The sequence below is a fragment of the Ovis aries genome, chromosome 19 (assembly GCF_016772045.2).
Source record: "Ovis aries strain OAR_USU_Benz2616 breed Rambouillet chromosome 19, ARS-UI_Ramb_v3.0, whole genome shotgun sequence".
Taxonomy (NCBI): domain Eukaryota; kingdom Metazoa; phylum Chordata; class Mammalia; order Artiodactyla; family Bovidae; genus Ovis; species Ovis aries.
In genome coordinates this window covers 15,555,160-15,572,341 of record NC_056072.1, presented here as the reverse complement: position 1 = coordinate 15,572,341, position 17,182 = coordinate 15,555,160, and the positions used below count along the sequence as shown (strand labels likewise).

Genomic DNA, 17,182 nt, shown 5'->3' with positions numbered 1-17,182 from the left:
CATCTTAAGATATAATTGGATTACATAGATGTATGCATGTATGTCAAAATGCAGCAAATGAACACATAAAAACTTAAGCATTTCATCATAATAAAATTTTACACCAAAAAAAAAAAAGGTAAACAGTCTGAATTTGATAATTGCTTACAAAGAAGGGATAATAGAGGATTCCTAGGTTTCTGTCTGAGATGCTACCAATAACAATCGAGAATACATGAATAAGAACAGCTGTGAGGGACTTCCGTAGTGGTCCAGTGGTTAAGACTTCACCTTCTAATGCCAGGGGTGCGGGTTCACTCCCTGCTTGGGAAGCTCAGACCCCACATGCCTTGTGGCTAAAAAAATGACAACATAAAACAGAAGCAATAATGTGACAAATTCAATAAAGACTTTCATAATGGTTCACAACAACAACAAAAATCTTTAAAAAAGAAAAGAATAGCATTGAATAGAAAAACATGCTAAGTTCTGAACAGGTTGATACAGTACCTACCACATTTTTCTAGGGTTTGTAGGCTCATCCTACTGCATTTCCCTTCCCTATAAAATTTCTCTAGGCAGTATGTGTAACAGGTGCTCAATAAATAATGTTTGCTGAATGATTAAGTCACTCACAATCCAACATACTCTCAGTTCAGGCTACACCCATTTCACAGATGCGAACACTGAAGTTCAGAAATGTCAAGCAAAAAGCCCAAGAGTATACCGCTAGCGAGTTCAGTTCAGTTCAATCGCACAGTCGTGTCCGACTCTTTGCTATCTCATGAACTGCAGCACGCCAGGCCTCCCTGTCCCTCACCAACTCCAAGAGTCCACCCAAACCCATGTCCATTGAGTTGGTGATGGTAAGTAAATGACATAAATAGAGGTGTGACTTGAACTGAGTGACTTCAAAACACTTTTTTCTCAGGCGACCACCTTCCTTAAAACATCTGAAGAGTTGTCATTACCTACAGAACAAAGTCATATTCCTCAGACCCACACAGAAAATACTTCACATTCCATCCAAGATTAACCTCTCCCCATCTTAAATCTTTTCACACTGTATTTTTCAGTACCTCATAACTCCCCAAATTCCACAATATTTTATGCCTCTGTGGCTCTCCCTTGGTCCAGAATGCCTTGTCTTTTCTGAGATACTTACTGTCCCTGATCCTGATGCCAAGAGTCATTAGACACTCCTCTGACCCTTGTCACAGACACAGGCAGTAGTATTGCTCTGGTTACTCGTTTACAATATTTATCTGCTCTGTTGCACTCTGAGCAGAACGAATGCGAAACCCACGTTTAACATCATTCTTATATTGCCAGTGCCAGAAACACTAACTGGCTGATGGCCATGTGAGTGCTTCCTCACTGTGTGTGTGAAATGAAGGCCTTGGTCATAAGAAATAAAAGACGCGGATGAAGGAAGGCAAACGAGGATCGTTTCTATAGGCAGAGAGCACCTCCAGTACCACCGGTTCTCATTAGAAGATAGGACGTGGGCAAGTTACAGGCCTGAACCTCCCAATACAAAACAAAAAACAAACAAACGTCAGTGCAAAAAGGTCAATCAAGAAAAGGGTAATCAACAGAATGAACAATTTAGGAAGGTGATCAGAAGCATGGTACTTCACACACATAAAATTTTCCTTTTTATCTGCTAGTCAAATTTCTTCATGTCTTTTTATCTTTAGATATAAAGACTTCATAGTAAGTTTCATAACTATGTATGTATGTATGCATATGAACACACATACACACAGAGGATTACAGGACAGGACTATAAGCAGATGTGGGCTCCCCAGGTCGCTAAGCGGGTGAAGAATCCACCTGCCAGTCCAGGAGATGCAAGAGACTCAGGTTCTATCCCTGGTTCAGGAAGATCCCCTGGAGCAGGAAATGGCAACCCATTCCAGTATCCTCCCCTGAGAAATCCCATGGACAGAGGAGTCTAGCGGGCTACAGTCCATGGGGCCACAAAAGAGTCAGACATGACTGCGTGACTGAAAAACAACATAAGCAAATGTACTTGGTCAGGTTTTCATGGCAGGTGGGTTATACTGTGGAGACAACATGTGAAAAGAAGAATGCTGGGGTTCCAGTTCTAGATGGAAGATCCTGCTCTCATCTCCTCCACGCACACACTGAATCCACAGCTATAGATGGAACAGTTTCCTCTGACAATAACCTAAATGCTGGCTGAGCAAGCCCTCCATAAAAGGGGCAAACCAGAGAGAAACCACTTCGAAGCAGGTGGGAAAGGCTGAGACACAATCTCACCGTAAACGCTACTATATAGCGCAGCTACCCACAATCAGGAGGTAATGCAAAACCCAGAGCTTCTCCCTGAGGAGCAAACAGCTCATAACCCACATAGGGCTCCCTCACTTTGAAGACTGGCACCTGAAAGATGAGCCCCCAAAATGTGTGGTTTTAAGGCTCAAGGCCAGGACACACGTGGGGTATGGCACACCGAGGAATGGTTCTCAAAGGGCTTGCGTGTAGCCTCACGGGCACCAGGGCCCAGAAGCAGCCCTCTGAAAGCAACCTGGGTTCATGTGAGAGACTCACTTCCTAGTCTTAAAGTGACGGCAGAAGGGGCAGGGGCCTGCTGGGATGCTCCCCAGGGACGGAGACTGGTGGACATCATCTTCCTGCTCTCTACCATCTTCTGTTTGCTGACCCAATTTTTAGGCTTGCTATCCGTAGTCAAGGCTATGGTTTTCCAGTGGTCATGTATGGATGTGAGAGTTGGACTGTGAAGAAAGCTGAGCACCGAAGAATTGATGCTTTTGAACTGTGGTGTTGGAGAAGACTCTTGAGAATTCCTTGGACTGCAAGGAGATTCAACCAGTCCATCCTAAAGGAGATCAGTCCTAGGTGTTCATTGGAAGAACTGAAGCTGAAGCTGAAACTCCAATACTTTGGCCACCTCATGCGAAGGATTGACTCACTGGAAAAGACCCTGATGCTGGGAGGGATTGGGGACAGGAAGAGAAGGGGACAACAGAGGATGTGATGGCTGGATGGCATCACCGACTCGATAGACATGAGTTTGGGTAAATTCCAGGAGTTGGTGATGGACAGGGAGGCCTGGCATGCTGTGATTCATGGGGTCGCAAAAAGTCGGACACGACTGAGTGACTGAACTGAACTGATCCAGAGGACACCTCTTCTTTCCCCCGGCTCTGGCAGTCAGAGGGGCTTGTGTTCCTGGGTGCCATGGGGCTGTAACAATCACAGAGACATTTCTTGAAGACTACCACCCCCAGGACACCACACAGACGAAACACATCCCTCGTCTCTTTCAGAAGAGGCCTGTTTATTTGTCCAGGAGTTTTGGCCTTAGAAGCAGGTTTGTGGTGTGGCACACATGAGCAGCTACAGAGGTGCGTTCATGGAGCACAGCCTGGGGGATGCCTTTTTACACTCACCCTCTGCCTTGCTATAGCTCATCAGCATCTTCCAGAAGGGAGCTCGTCCAATCCTCCGGAGCCCTGATTTGTGTGACTGCTGCCCATGGGACACCTCCAGATCCGGGGTTTTCCCCTCTGAGGTTTTATCATGTTTTTTCGTTTGAAACATATTCCTTTGTTTCCTCATTTTGCTTGATTCTCTGTGTTGGTTTCTATGCATTAGATTAAAAACAATCACTTCTCCCAGTGGTAATGTAGGAGATGAATCTTATTGTTCAGCCCTGCCCTAGCTCCTGGTTGTCTTTCAATCCTCTGTGATTGTCCAAGAAGCTAATTTTATTTTTACTAGTTCCCAGTAGTTGAGGGTATGCCAACACAGTGTCCCAAAGAGGAGGATCTCAGTCAGCACCTAGATTTAGGCTGGTTGGAAGCCAAACACTCAGGTATCAGTTTTTAAAGAACATAACAAAAACAAAAATAAACAAGTGTAACTACATTAAAGTAAAAAGCTTCTGTGCAGCAAAGGAAACCCTCAACAAAACAAAAAGGCAACCTACAAAATGGGAGAAAACATCTGAAAATCATAAATTTGATAAGAGGTTAATATCCAAAATACATAAAGAACTCATGCAACTCAAGAGCAAAAAAAAAAAAAAAAAAAAAAGTCCAGTTAAAAAACGGGCAGAGGATCTGAATATACTTTTTGCCAAAGAAAACATACAGATGGCAAACAGACAGATGAAAAGATGCTCAGATCACTAACACTGGAAAAATGTAAATCAAAACCATAACGAGATATCCTCTCACACTTGTTAGAATGGCTATCATCAAACAGGTAAGAAAGAAAAAATGTTAGAGATCATATGGAGAAAAAGGAACCCTTGCATACTGTTGGTAGAAAACAGTATGAAGTTTCCTCAAAAAATAAAACTACACTAGGATCCAGCAGTTCCACTTCTAGGTATTTATCTGAAGACAAAACAAGAAACTTGAAAAGATATATGCACCCCAGTGTTCACAGAAGCATTATCTACAATACAATGGCCAAGATATGGAAAAAAACCTAAATGTTCATCAACAAACTGATAAAGAGTGTACGTTACACAAAACATATGCATAATGGAATATTATTCAGCCATAAAATAGAGTGAAATATTAACATTTGTACAACATGGGTGAACCTAGGGGTATCATGCTACATGAAATTAAGTCAGAGAAAGACAAATTCATATGATCCCACTTACATGTGGAATCTTTCAAAACAACTATAACAACAATAAGCTCAGAGGTAAACGGGTGGTTGACAGAGCAGGAGAGTGGGAAAAACGGGTGAAGGGGGTAAAGTATAAACAAGCTATACAATGAGTAAGTCATGGGGATGCAATGCATAGCATGGCAGCTACAGTTACTGATACTGTACTGCATATTTGAAAGCTAAGAGAGCAAATCTAAAAAAGTTGTCATCACAAGAAAAAAATTCTGTAACTTTGCATGGTTAACTAGACTGACTGTGATAATCATTTCGCAATATATAAAAATACCAAATCATTATGTTATACCCCTGAAACAAATACAAAGACATATGTCAATTATGCCTCAGTAATAAAAAAAAGGATAGAACAGAAGATCCATAATAGCCTATATTAAAATGAGGCTCCAATCTAACATTCTCTGCAACCGGTTTCAAATCTTCTGAATTAACAGGAGGTAAGACCTCTAGGCATCTCTGACAAATGCTACCTATAACTTATTATCAAGGTATCAAGATAACAGAAAGCATTACTACTATCAGATTATTTGCAAATATGCAAACTATTGACAAATTATAAAGGAAAAACAACTCAAGTCTTCAGCAATGAAATTTTCAATTCATTCAACTGCCTGCTAAGCTGCAACTAAAACTATTGTTTTTTAGTTGCAGCTTAACAGGCAACTAAAAGAATCTCATGCTCTTCAGAGCTTAAAATTTAAAAAAAAGTTCTTGACAAGATGGTCATCAACATCTATGTCTGGCCACAAGTACATGAATTAGTACCAATAGGAAGTTACTCACAACTCAATTTCATTAATTTTTTTCAGCAAATATTCCTCAATAACAGCACAGTTCTTGGCCAAAGAGAATCAGGCCAGTGTTGGCTCAGATGGTAAAGCATCTGTCTACAATGTGGGAGACCTGGGTTTGATCCCTGGGTCAGGAAGTTCCCGGGAGAAGGAAATGGCAACCCACTCCATACTCTTGCCTAGAAAATCCCATGGACGGAAGACCCTGGTGTCCATGGGATCACAAAGAGTCAGACACGACTGAGTGACTTCACTTTCTTTCTTTCTACAACAAAAACAACAAATACAAGTAAAATGAACTGTATCTACTATTGTTCCCCCTCACATCATAGACACATTGGGGCAGAGGAAACACAAATGCAATCTTTGTTTCAGTATTCAAATTATATATAAAAAATTTCAGTTTCTTTATGCCTACTATGCACAAGGCACTAGAATTTAAAATGCGACGCGGCAGCCGTTAATACAGGAATCATGCCTACCTTCACCTATTCATCACTCATCACAAAACCAATTTTTAAGGGATAGGATTGTCTTGTCTCTGCATTTTGCTTCCCAGTGATTGCCTTAACTCAAAGAGAAGGGGCAAAATAATGTTTTCATGTTTGCAAGGCTTTTTATTGGATTACATTAAAAACAAGGGCTCTTCAACCACAAGAGGGGCCAATAATAACTCTCTAGGTTTTTTACAGCAGCTTTTTCAAGTAGGTAATTTTTTTTTAAGTGGAGTTTTTCTGAAGTATGTTTAAACTGAAAAATATATATTTAACAAAATACGTTAAAAGTTCATCTTCACTGTTAATGGAACTGTAAAGACACCTCTCTTCCCTTGGGCCTCGTGTTTCTGTCTCATCAGTTTTTGCCTTAACTAGATGACAATGTTTTCTAGATGACAATGTTTTATATAAACTGCCTTAATTTTTTTCTTATTCTACAGGATTGAGTGTTAGTGCTCAAAAGCACATTTTTAAAGAGTGATAGCAAGGTCTACCTTTTCCTCCTTTCAGTTTATAAGCTTTTGCTCATGAGTTCCCACACCTTAGCTGGCAACCTCTATGATTCAACTCTTTAAAACGCCCATCCAACCTCACTTCCTGTCTTTGGGGTAAATTGACCTCATCTTCAAAGAAACCCTTTGCCTCTTCCACAAAATCGCCTATGCCATTCAGAGTTGTTTTTGCATTTCTCAGCTCACTGTGTGCAAGACTGAGATTGGAACTAAGCACACAGTCTGAGGTTTGTCAGATGTCCAGCCATACTTCTGAGGGCACAAAGTCCAAAAGAACAACTCAATTTACCACGGCCATGATACAGTGAACAAGATACAGGGCTGCCTCCTCAGAACTTTGGGAAATACACAGAAACGCAAAAATTAACTTCTCTAATAAGCAGATAAACAGTAAATACCATCATACTTTGCTGAGGCCCTGACTTCAGAAGAGATGAAAAGTGTCAGCTCTAATACAAAGATAAGACATTCACGATAGGGACTCTATCTATCTATGGCATCAGGAAGATTTTATCATACACTGACTTATCTATTGAGAACCAACCTCATTAGGAAGGCTGAGGACTCAAGCCCCAAAGCATCTAAACAAAATACTAAATAAACTTGCTTTGCAACCTGTAACATGTAAGCAATACTTTTAGTGAGCAGACTTCTGAGTAAGAAAAGCTTTAAAACACCATATCAAAGGTGGCAACTCTAAGGAAAGCCAATAAGATGTGCTCAGCATATGAACAGTTTGTTAACTCAAGAATCTGATTTTAAGTATCCCGAGTTCTAAAATAAAAACTGAAACTTTCCCCCTGAATTTTCTATGTACTCTTTCTCTCTCTCTCTTTTTAAAAAATAGCATTAACACTGTACTTGTATCCTAGGCTATCAACACTTAAATTTCCTAGTAATTCCTGTTTTCTTCTCTAAGGCATTTGACTATCCATAGTATTACTAAATCTGAATTGCACAAACTGTAAATATTGTGAAACAGTGAAAGAGGTTTCAAAGTATTCTGAAGAAAATATACAGAAGTCTGGTCAGTTTCCACATAGTTTTTGGCTACTTAAATAACATTTCTAATTAGGTTACAAGTAAAGAGAATTTCATTATATTACAGGTTTGTTTAAAATGGCCTATACTGACTGGTACTATCAAGAAAGAAAAACTTATGTTTATTACTGCCCTCTATAAGCTACTCTAAGCAAGTATTCTATCTACCTCATTTAGAGAAACTATGAGGTTTTCATTTTTATTATAAATATCCAAACTGATTAGAGTTATAAATATATGTATTCCTCTGAAATAATTCCTTAACCAGTGAATGACTGAAAACTTCCAGAGTGAAAATGATAACCCTTGGGCAAATAAAGATCTTTTTTTCCCTGGAAAATGACTTCTTAAAGCCTACCCAGGAAAAGAAGAAGAAAAAAAAAGAGTATGTCTCACACAAGTTATAATTTAAATGATTAACATGCCATTTTTGTTGTTGTTATTTTTATAGTTTTATTTTTGTGTACAGATTTGCTTAACAATCAGTCAATTTCTAAAAATATGGAATGCTTCACGAATTTGTGTGTCATCCTTGCGCAGGGGCCATGCTAATCTTCTCTATTATTCCAATTTTATTAGTATATGTGCTGCAGAAGCGAGCACTGAACATCTATTATAAATAATATAGACTTTAAGGACTCATTCAGAGGCACATTTTATTCTGAAATGTGTTAGTCAGTGTTGTTTTTACTAAGTGTACCACCCATGGGACTTTACAATCTCTTGTTGGGTTCTTTGTCACAGGAATGACATCTGCATTTGCTGGTCTGTAACTGGCATTTTGGAGAACAGGCAAAACAGTGAAGCATGGTTCCCTGTTGGTTCATCCAAGGTCAAGGAGAAGAACCATATTCACAATTCTCTGATATAATTTACGTTTATGACTCTAACTGCTCAAATTCATCCTAGTCAAATTTAAACTTTGAATTTCTTATAACAGTATCTATTGATGTACTCTGATATTTTGGAATTAAAAAATTTAAATCAACTGCAAAATGAATAATCAAGTACTAGGATTTTTTATCCTAATGTTTGTGTCAGCATAAATTTAGAACAGTTGAAATGTTTAATTCTTAAAATGTTATTGAAACTTGCTATTTATAAAGCCCCTTTGGGCTCAACCAGACATTTGAGTAACACAAAAGCTCTGTCTTCAATGATCTGACAAAACAAGGACAGAAAAACGATACTACAGGACATGATGGAGGCACCATGAAGAAAGTGCAGGAAAAGAAGGGAGATCACCCTCTGTCTGGGGTCAGAGAAATCAACTTGAACCAAGTCACGGAAAAACGGGAGGTAAGCAAGGCACATGTGTAGGAAACAATGAAAGACACAGCTTGGCTAGAGCCCAGAGCACAGGAAGGAAAGAAGACTCCAAAGTTAGCAGCCTCACCGCCTGCAAAGGGCTTGGAAGTCAGGCTGAGGACATATAATACCACCACACTGTGTGTGCAATTGACTGCATGAGTGCTCAGTGTCTGACTCTTTGCCACCCCCATGGACTGTAGCCCCCAGGCTCCTCTGTCCAAGGAATTTTCCAGGCAAGAATACTGGAGTGAGTTGCCATTTCCTTCTCCAGGGGATCTTCCTGATCCAGGAACCGAACCCGCATTTCCTGCATCTTCTGCACTGGCAGGCGGATTCTTTACCACTGAGCCACCTGGGAAGCCCTCTACTGTGGGTGGTTGTGCTACATACTAGACTGTGCCTCTTGGGAGTGTAAAAGTAACTAACTTTCCATAAGTTATGTGGAAAGCATAGGCACAGGACATTGAGGCCCCCAGCTGACAATAGGGCTGGAAAGGTGATGCTGCACTTAGAGGCTACTGGACGTGGTAATAGATTCTGTGTTTGGATCAATGGAGGTGGGGGAGGGAGAGTGAAAAGACAGTACCACATTTCTTAATCTGGAGGACCAGAAGAACCAAAAACCTAAGTTCAATTCAGTTCAGTCGCTCAGTCATGTCCAACTCTTTGGGACCCCATGGACCGCAGCACACAAGGCCTCCCTGTCCATCACCAACTCCCGGAGTTTACACAAACTCATGTCCATTGAGTCAGTGATGCCATCCAACCATCTCATCCTCTGTCATCCCCTTCTCCTCCTGCCTTCAATCTTTCCCAGCATCAGGGTCTTTTCCAATGAGTCAGCTCTTCTCATCAGGTGGCCAAAGTATTAGAGTTTTAGCTTCAACATCAGTTCTTCCATTGAACACTCAGGACTGATCTCCTTTAGGATGGACTGGTTGGATCTCCTTGCAGTCCAAGGGACTCTTTGAGTCTTCTCCAACATCACAGTTCAAAAGCATCAATTCTTCGGTGCTCAGCTTTATTTATAGTCCAACTCTCACATCCATACATGACCACTGGAAAAACCATAGCTTTGACTAGATGGACCTGTGTTGGCAAAGTCATGTCTCTGCTTTTTAATATGCTGTCTAGGTTGGTCATAGCTTTCCTTCCAAGGAGTAACCGTCTTTTAATTTCATGGCTGCAGTCACCATCTGTAGTGATTTTGGAGCCCCAGAAAATAAAGTCAGCCACTCTTTCCACTGTTTCCCCATCTATTTGCCATGAAGTGATGGGACCTAATGCCATGATCTTAGTTTTCTGAATGTTGAGCTTTAAGCCAATTTTTTCACTCTCTTCTTTCACTTTCATCAAGAGGCTCTTTAGTTCTTCTTCACTTTCTGCCATAAGGGTGGTGTCATCTGCCTATCTGAGGTTATTGATATTTCTCCCAGCAATCTTGATTCCAGCTTGTGCTTCATCCAGCCTGACATTTTGCATGATGTACTCTGCATATAAGTTAAACAAGCAGTGTGACAATATACAACCTTTACGTACTCCTTTTCCTACTTGGAACCAATCTGTTGTTCCATGCCCAGTTCTAACTGTTGCTTCCTGACCTACATACAGATTTCTTAAGAGGCAGGTCAGGTAGACTGGTATTTCTATCTCTTGAAGAATTTTCCACAGTTTGTTGTGATTCACATAGTCAAAGGCTTTGGCAAAGTCAATAAAGCAGAAATGGATGTTTTTCTGGAACTCTCTTGCTTTTTCCATGATCCAAAGGATGTTGGCAATTTGACCTCTGGTTCCTCTGCCTTTTCTAAATCCAGCTTGAACATCTGGAATTTCACAGTTCACGTATTGCTGAAGCCTGGCTTGGAGAATTTTGAGCATTACTTTGCTAGTGTGTGAGATGAGTGCAATTGTGTGGTAGTTTGAGCATTCTTTGGCATTGCCTTTCTTTGGGATTGGAATGAAAACTGACCTTTTCCAGTCCTGTGGCCACTGCTGAGTTTTCCAAATATGCTGGCATATTGAGTGCAGCACTTTCACAGCATTATCTTTTAGGATTTGAAATAGCTCAACTGGAATTCCATCACCTTCACTAGTTTTGTTCATAGTGATGCTTCCTAAGGCCCACCTGACTTCACATTCCAGGATGTCTGGCTCTAGGTGAGTGATCACACCATCATGATTATCTGGGTAATACCTAAGTACCTAAATACCCTAACAAAAACAGGAAGTTGAGGAGGTGCACTTAGCTTTTGGTATGGTTTAGTTCAAGGGAAGGAGGTGCAAATGAGATTCTGGTTGGGACTTGTTACATTTGAGAAACCAGTTGTAAACATTTGATACACAATTAGAAACATCACTAGAATACTGAAGAAGGCTTCATCCTAAGGAGTTGAGCCCTCCCTACAGACAGGATAGCTCAAGCAGTTGTGAGTAAAAAACACAATGAAAACATAGATGGAGACAGAATCTCAGAGAGTGAATGGGGGTAAAAAACAAAATTAACTACTGGTCTCAGGTAAGACAAAAAGCAAAATGTCATAAGAGTTAGAATGTCTGATAAAAGTCTCCAAAGAGAGTAGCTATCTTTAGTGTCACACACTAGAAAGGACCCAAGAAAGGTAAGTATTAAGAAAAATAGAAGTCCACTGGAATGTGACACTGAGGAGTTCTGTGATTTTTAATAAGTCAAGAGGTAAGGATTTGGAAAGGGGAGATGACAACAGAGAGGGGTCACTGATCTGAGAAGTCTTTTAAAAGATAGGAGAGTGGATTTCTCTATCTTATCTCCAAGGCAAAAAACCACAATCAAACTCTAATGAAAATCCAGTAGGGTAAACCCATTGGAAAGGAAGGGGGAAAAATCCCCTATTTATACTATTTGATGATTTCCATCATGTAAGTACAACCACCATGACTGATTTCAAGTTGCCAACTGCTGGCAAAATTCCTGAAATTTTAGCAATAACTCTAGACCACCACTGCAAATTGGCTAGTCTATGGTCTACTCTGCAACCAGGCAATTCCATGGCAGCTTTCCTCTAAACCCAACTGATAATTAAACATTCTCCGGGACAAACCTTGCAGTAATTAACAGAAGTCTACCTAACTCTTGTTACATATTGCTTTTTCAACAGTACTGCAACTGAAAAGGATTAGATGTTGAAAACCAAATGGCTCCAAGGCATGCCCGTCTACACTAGGAATGAAAGGCTAAGAATCATATGATCCAAAAAGCCTTTGTGGCTTCTCAGCGTGGCTCAGTGGTAAAGAATCCATCTGCAAACCAGGATATGTGGGTTTGATCCCTGAGTCCGGAAGACCCCCTGGAGAAGGAAATGGCAACTCACTCTAGTATTCTTGCCTGGGAAATCCCATGGACAGAGGAACAGGGGCGGGGGGTGGGGGGGGGGGTGGCTACAGTTAAGGATTGCAAAGAGTTGGACATGATTTAGCAAGTGAAGAACAAAGAGCCTTCAAATGACAGTTGACCGTTTTATAATTGTTTCCTTTGTTAATACCATTGCCCCATCTAAACCTGAAACATCTTAAAAATAAGGAACTGGATTCAAAGACTTTAGTTTTCCCACAATCCACTTTGCTCTTGGGACAGCTGACTGCTGATTAACCAACAACAAAAAAAATTAAAGTGAGCTCTGTATCAATGCAGGACTAAATAACAAAGTATCAGTGAAGCAAAGGAAATAAGAACTAAACATCCTAGTAAACCCAATCCCAGTGAGAAGCAAGCAGAGATGGGGGAAAGCTCCTTAGACTAAATCCAGATAGCGAGGGAGTTCCAATCTACTTCCACTACTCACTGGTGGAGTGCCAGCTGCAGTCCCAGCTGCAGTTGCACCCGAAAAATGGGTACAGTAATACCTAGCACATAGGCTACACCTTAAGGTTTAATATGAATACATTAGGGAGCATCCAGCATAAGCAGGTACTTGCTTAATAGAATTCACAAGGTCACACCAGCTTATATACTGGATACTGCTCAAGTGTATCATCAAGAGCACCAAAGAGGCCCACCTCTAACAAGGGCCTATGACTGGTCAGCTGCTAAGGATAGTTTATAGTCTATCTACAGGGACCTCCTGCTGTCAACCAAAACCGCAAATTCCTTTCCTGGGTGTGCCCTGGACTTGCAAGCCTCCCAACAACATGGCAGCGAAAGAGATCCCATAAAAGTAGTCTCAGAGCCAAAAATGTTGTGACGAACTAGATGGTGATAAGCTAACAGGTTCCTACTTGTGATGACATGACATTAGGCATCTTACCTCAACAAGTAAGTTCATCAACAAACCAAAACAACAGACTTGTGAAGTGAAGTGAGTGACTCACAAAAACAAAGTCAAGGGAAGAACCTAGTTTCTAGTATTTCACAATTTTTCCCTTCTGTCATCTTTCCAAACACCCCATCTATCATGGGACTTTATATTACCCTCTGTCATTTAGGTTATGTTTCATAACGCAAATTTCTCCCAGCATCTGAAGTAGAACTGTTGTCAAAATATTAAACACATAGGGGGATTAGCATATAAGTTCATTTACTTTCCAATCTGAATGACTGGCCTTGAGAAATAAAACAATAATGTTCATAGCAATGTAATTTTTCCACGAATTAACTGCTCTTCATCTACTGCCAAGTGCATGAAACTACAGATAGAAAACAATAAAATAAACAATATTTTTGTATATCAAAAAGTTTCCCATTAGAACCCTCCTAACTGTTGATGGGAATGTAAACTGGTGCAGCCACTATGGAAAACTGCATGGAGGTTCCTTAAAAAGAACGTATGATCCAGCAATCCCACTCCTGGGGATATATTTAGAAAAGATGAAAACTCTAATTTCAAAAGATGTATGCACCCCAATATTCACAGTAGCACTATTTATAAGTCCTAGAAGACAGGAAAGTAACCTAAATGTCCATCAACAGATGAATGAATAAAGAAAATGTGATGTATTTATATACACACATACACACAAGGGAACACTGGCCTTAAAAAAAGAATGAAAAATCGTCATTTGCAGCAACATGGATGGACCTAGAGATTACCATACTAACGGAACAAAATCAGAGAAAGACAGGTATCACAGGATATCCCTTACATGTGGAATAAAAAAAAAATGATAAAAATGAACTTATTTACAAAACAGAAACAGACTCAAATATAGAATACGAATTTATGAATTCCAAAAGGGAAATGGGGGAGGGATAAATTAGGAGTTTAGGATTAACAGATACACACCACTATAAATATAACAGATAAACAAGAACCTACTGTATGGCACAGGGAACTATTTTCAATACCCTGTAATGACCTACAATGGAAAAGAATCTGAAAAGAACATATATTTTTTTTTCCTGCACTGAATCACTTTAATGTACACCTGAACACAATATAGCAAATCACTTGTACTCTAATAAATAAATTTTTTTAAAAAAAGCTTCCCACTAGACATCTTTCTCCCACTTTCATAAAAGTTTCTACATATGTGTCTTCTGAAAACCAAACACACACATTTCTTCAGTAACACCAGAACATTTGGAAGCAAAGGAAGATCGCTGTTTGAGAGATCATTGAGTGAACTTGTTATCCATATCGTGTTAACTTTCTTTCTGTAAACTACCGGGTAAATTACACATCTTCTGAAAACTCCACCAGCCCCTTTCCCCCACTCTGCGTTCCGCCTCCCCCCGACAGCCCCTTCCGACCCGCGGCTTCTGGGGTGAACCTGGACTCTCGGTCCACCACTGCTCCGAGGAAGCGCCGCCCCTTCCTCAGGCTCCGGAGACACCCGGCCGGACAGCACTTTTGCCCTCACTCCCGGCTGCACCGAGCGCAGCGCTTAACTGAGGTCGGAAGCCGTGCTCGGAAGCGGACAGTGACTCGGCCGTTTCCCGTGACTCGAGTCAAGTGCAGCGACGCCGCTCAGCGCCCGTGGGTCCAGCTGCGGCAGGGCTGGGGTCCGCAGCCGTCTCTGCCGCAAAACTGCCCTCAGCAGGGCTGGGTGCCCAGCCACTCCCGCGGCCGCCCGGCGGAGCCGCTCACACGACCTCGCGGGACCCGTCGGCGTGGGGGTCAAGCGGCCTCCTGGCGCAGCCGGGTTCACATTCAGACCCCAAGGGCGCCCGCTGAGGGCAGAGCGGGGCCAGAAGCTTCTCTTCCGCGCGCCGAGCGGATTCGCGCCGGGGCGGGACAACCGAACGACCGGGCAGGTTAGAGCCCTTAGCACTGCCCGCGCGCCCGAGCCAGACGCAGCTCCGGCTGCACTGACCTCTCGCTCGGGTCGGCCGAGTCCACCTCCTCCTCCTCTGCCGCCATGGCTGCCGCGCCACTGTCAGACACTGCCTCCTAGCCGGCTGACAGGCCGACTGGGACACTCGGGGCCGCGGCCGCCTTAAGGCCGCCGCCCGCGCATGCGTCGCCCGCCCACTCGCAGGACAGGATGGCGCGGCAGTGCGCGTGCGCGTGCCGGGCCATGCCGCCCCACCCACCAGCCACGCCAGCGTCATCCTGTCTGACGCGCTCTGCTCTGAGCGCTAGGCGGGACCATCCACCTGCAGGAAACCGGCGAGACTCGTCCAGCAGCGTTAGGCGGTAACCAGCTTCAATAATGACCGTATTAATGCATCATCCGCTGATATTGAGTGTCAGGTGCTGGGCACTGGACTAGTACCTAGCAGTACCTTGGGGACTGAGGTGCGACTTGCTCAGAAAGAGCCCGGCTAGCATTCAGTAAATGTTGCATTCTCGAATGGAAATGCTTTGGTGGAGGAGCTGAGTGGCCTTCGGCCGGCCCTTCCCCGCAGATGGGTGGCCAGAGGGAGAGGACACTGACCTTTTAGTCACTCGGTATTCACTGATAATGCGGGACACTACTCCAGACCCTGGAGTTACAGCAGTGACCAATACCAGCAGCCCCTGTCCATCCCCGCTCTCTGTACACAAGGGAGGGGTGAGAAGAGTCAGTGTTTAGATACCTAAAGGTTCTTGAGGGGACATCACTAATGTAAATATCAAAATTTCTTGACCTGTTTTCAAGTCTTTTAGCTATCAGATAGTGCCTGCATTTGTATTGCTATCGCTGCCTACTGTTCATTCTTTCCTATTTACCATTGGCCCACTATGTGCCCACTCTATGCTTTGTTGTTCAGTCACTCAGTGGTGTCTCAGCCTTTGGGACCCCATGGACTGCAGCACTCCAGGCTTCCCTGTCCTTACCTATCTCCCGGAGTTTGCTCAGACTCATGTCCATTGAGTCCATGATGCCATCCAACCACTCTCTTCTAGGCACTAAGAAACAATGGATTGAAATAAGACTCCCGCTTTATGGAACCTACTCTAATATAGTGGGCTTCCCAGGTGGCCGTAGTGGTAAAGAACCCACCTGCCAATGCAGGAGACCCAGGAGACACCGGTTTGATCCCTGAGTCAGGAGGATCCTCTGGTGGAGGAGATGCCAACCACCCCACTATTCTTGCAGGGAGAATCCCATGGACAGGGGAGCCTGGCGGGCTACAGTCCATAGGATGACAAAGAGCTGGACCTGACTGAAGCAACTTAGCATGCATTGTGCACACACTGTAATATATTACCCTTTATTTTAGATGAGGTTCCTCACTTTCCTTCCCTGATTCTACTCTCTCTGTAGCCTCTTGCTCTCTCCTCTGAGCCCCCCAACCCAGAGAGTGTCTGGCACTCATCTGGTACTCAGATTCTCAGCCTTGTCTAGTTGTTGTGGCTTTTTAATGGACATTATTGGATATACTTCCAACTACACTGGGAGTTCCTTGAGGATAGGGATGGTGTCCTCTGTGATGGAGGGGAGAAAAAGCAACTTACTGTCTTTTCAGTTCAGTTCAGTTCAGTTGCTCAGTCATGTCCGACTCTTTGTGACCCCATGAATTGCAGCACACCAGGCCTCCCTGTCCATCACCAACTCCCGGAATTCACTCAAACTCACGTCCATCGAGTTGGTGATGCCATCCAGCCATCTCATCCTCTGTCGTCCCTTTCTCCTCCTGCCCCCAATCCCTCCCAGCATCAGAGTCTTTTCAAATGAGTCAACTCTTTGCATGAGGTGGCCAAAGTACTGGAGTTTCAGCTTTAGCATCATTCCTTCCAAAGAACACCCAGGACCAATCTCCTTTAGAGTGTACTATCTTTTGGGGCATATCAATAACTGATAAGTATTTTTTTTATATCTGATCCAATTCGTAACTACAGTAGGGAAAAGAAGAACATATAAAAGCCCTGTCCCAGGAATTCAGCGTGTTACTAGAGACTTACAGTGTGTTTGCAAAAACTGACTCTCTAACATCTCCATCTATCAGACCATATCTATACTG

At 42.6% G+C, this 17,182-nt stretch overlaps 1 protein-coding gene and 1 non-coding gene across 3 annotated transcripts in view; both read right to left on the bottom strand.

Annotated features, from left to right (window-relative positions):
• Nucleotides 1–15,210, bottom strand: part of ABHD5 (abhydrolase domain containing 5, lysophosphatidic acid acyltransferase) — a 38,664-nt gene extending 23,454 nt beyond the window's left edge. Inside the window, 1 exon segment of one of the 2 annotated variants that reach the window (NM_001104933.1) lies at nt 15,109–15,210. In NM_001104933.1, the coding sequence (NP_001098403.1) occupies nt 15,109–15,155 (47 nt within the window). In that variant the 5' untranslated portion in view covers nt 15,156–15,210. 2 annotated transcript variants of the gene reach the window in all.
• LOC114109465 (U6 spliceosomal RNA) lies at nt 8,008–8,115 on the bottom strand. Its single transcript, XR_003586151.1, has one exon. It is a non-coding gene; the product is annotated as a U6 spliceosomal RNA (small nuclear RNA).
• Nucleotides 15,211–17,182: the final 1,972 nt, after the last annotated feature.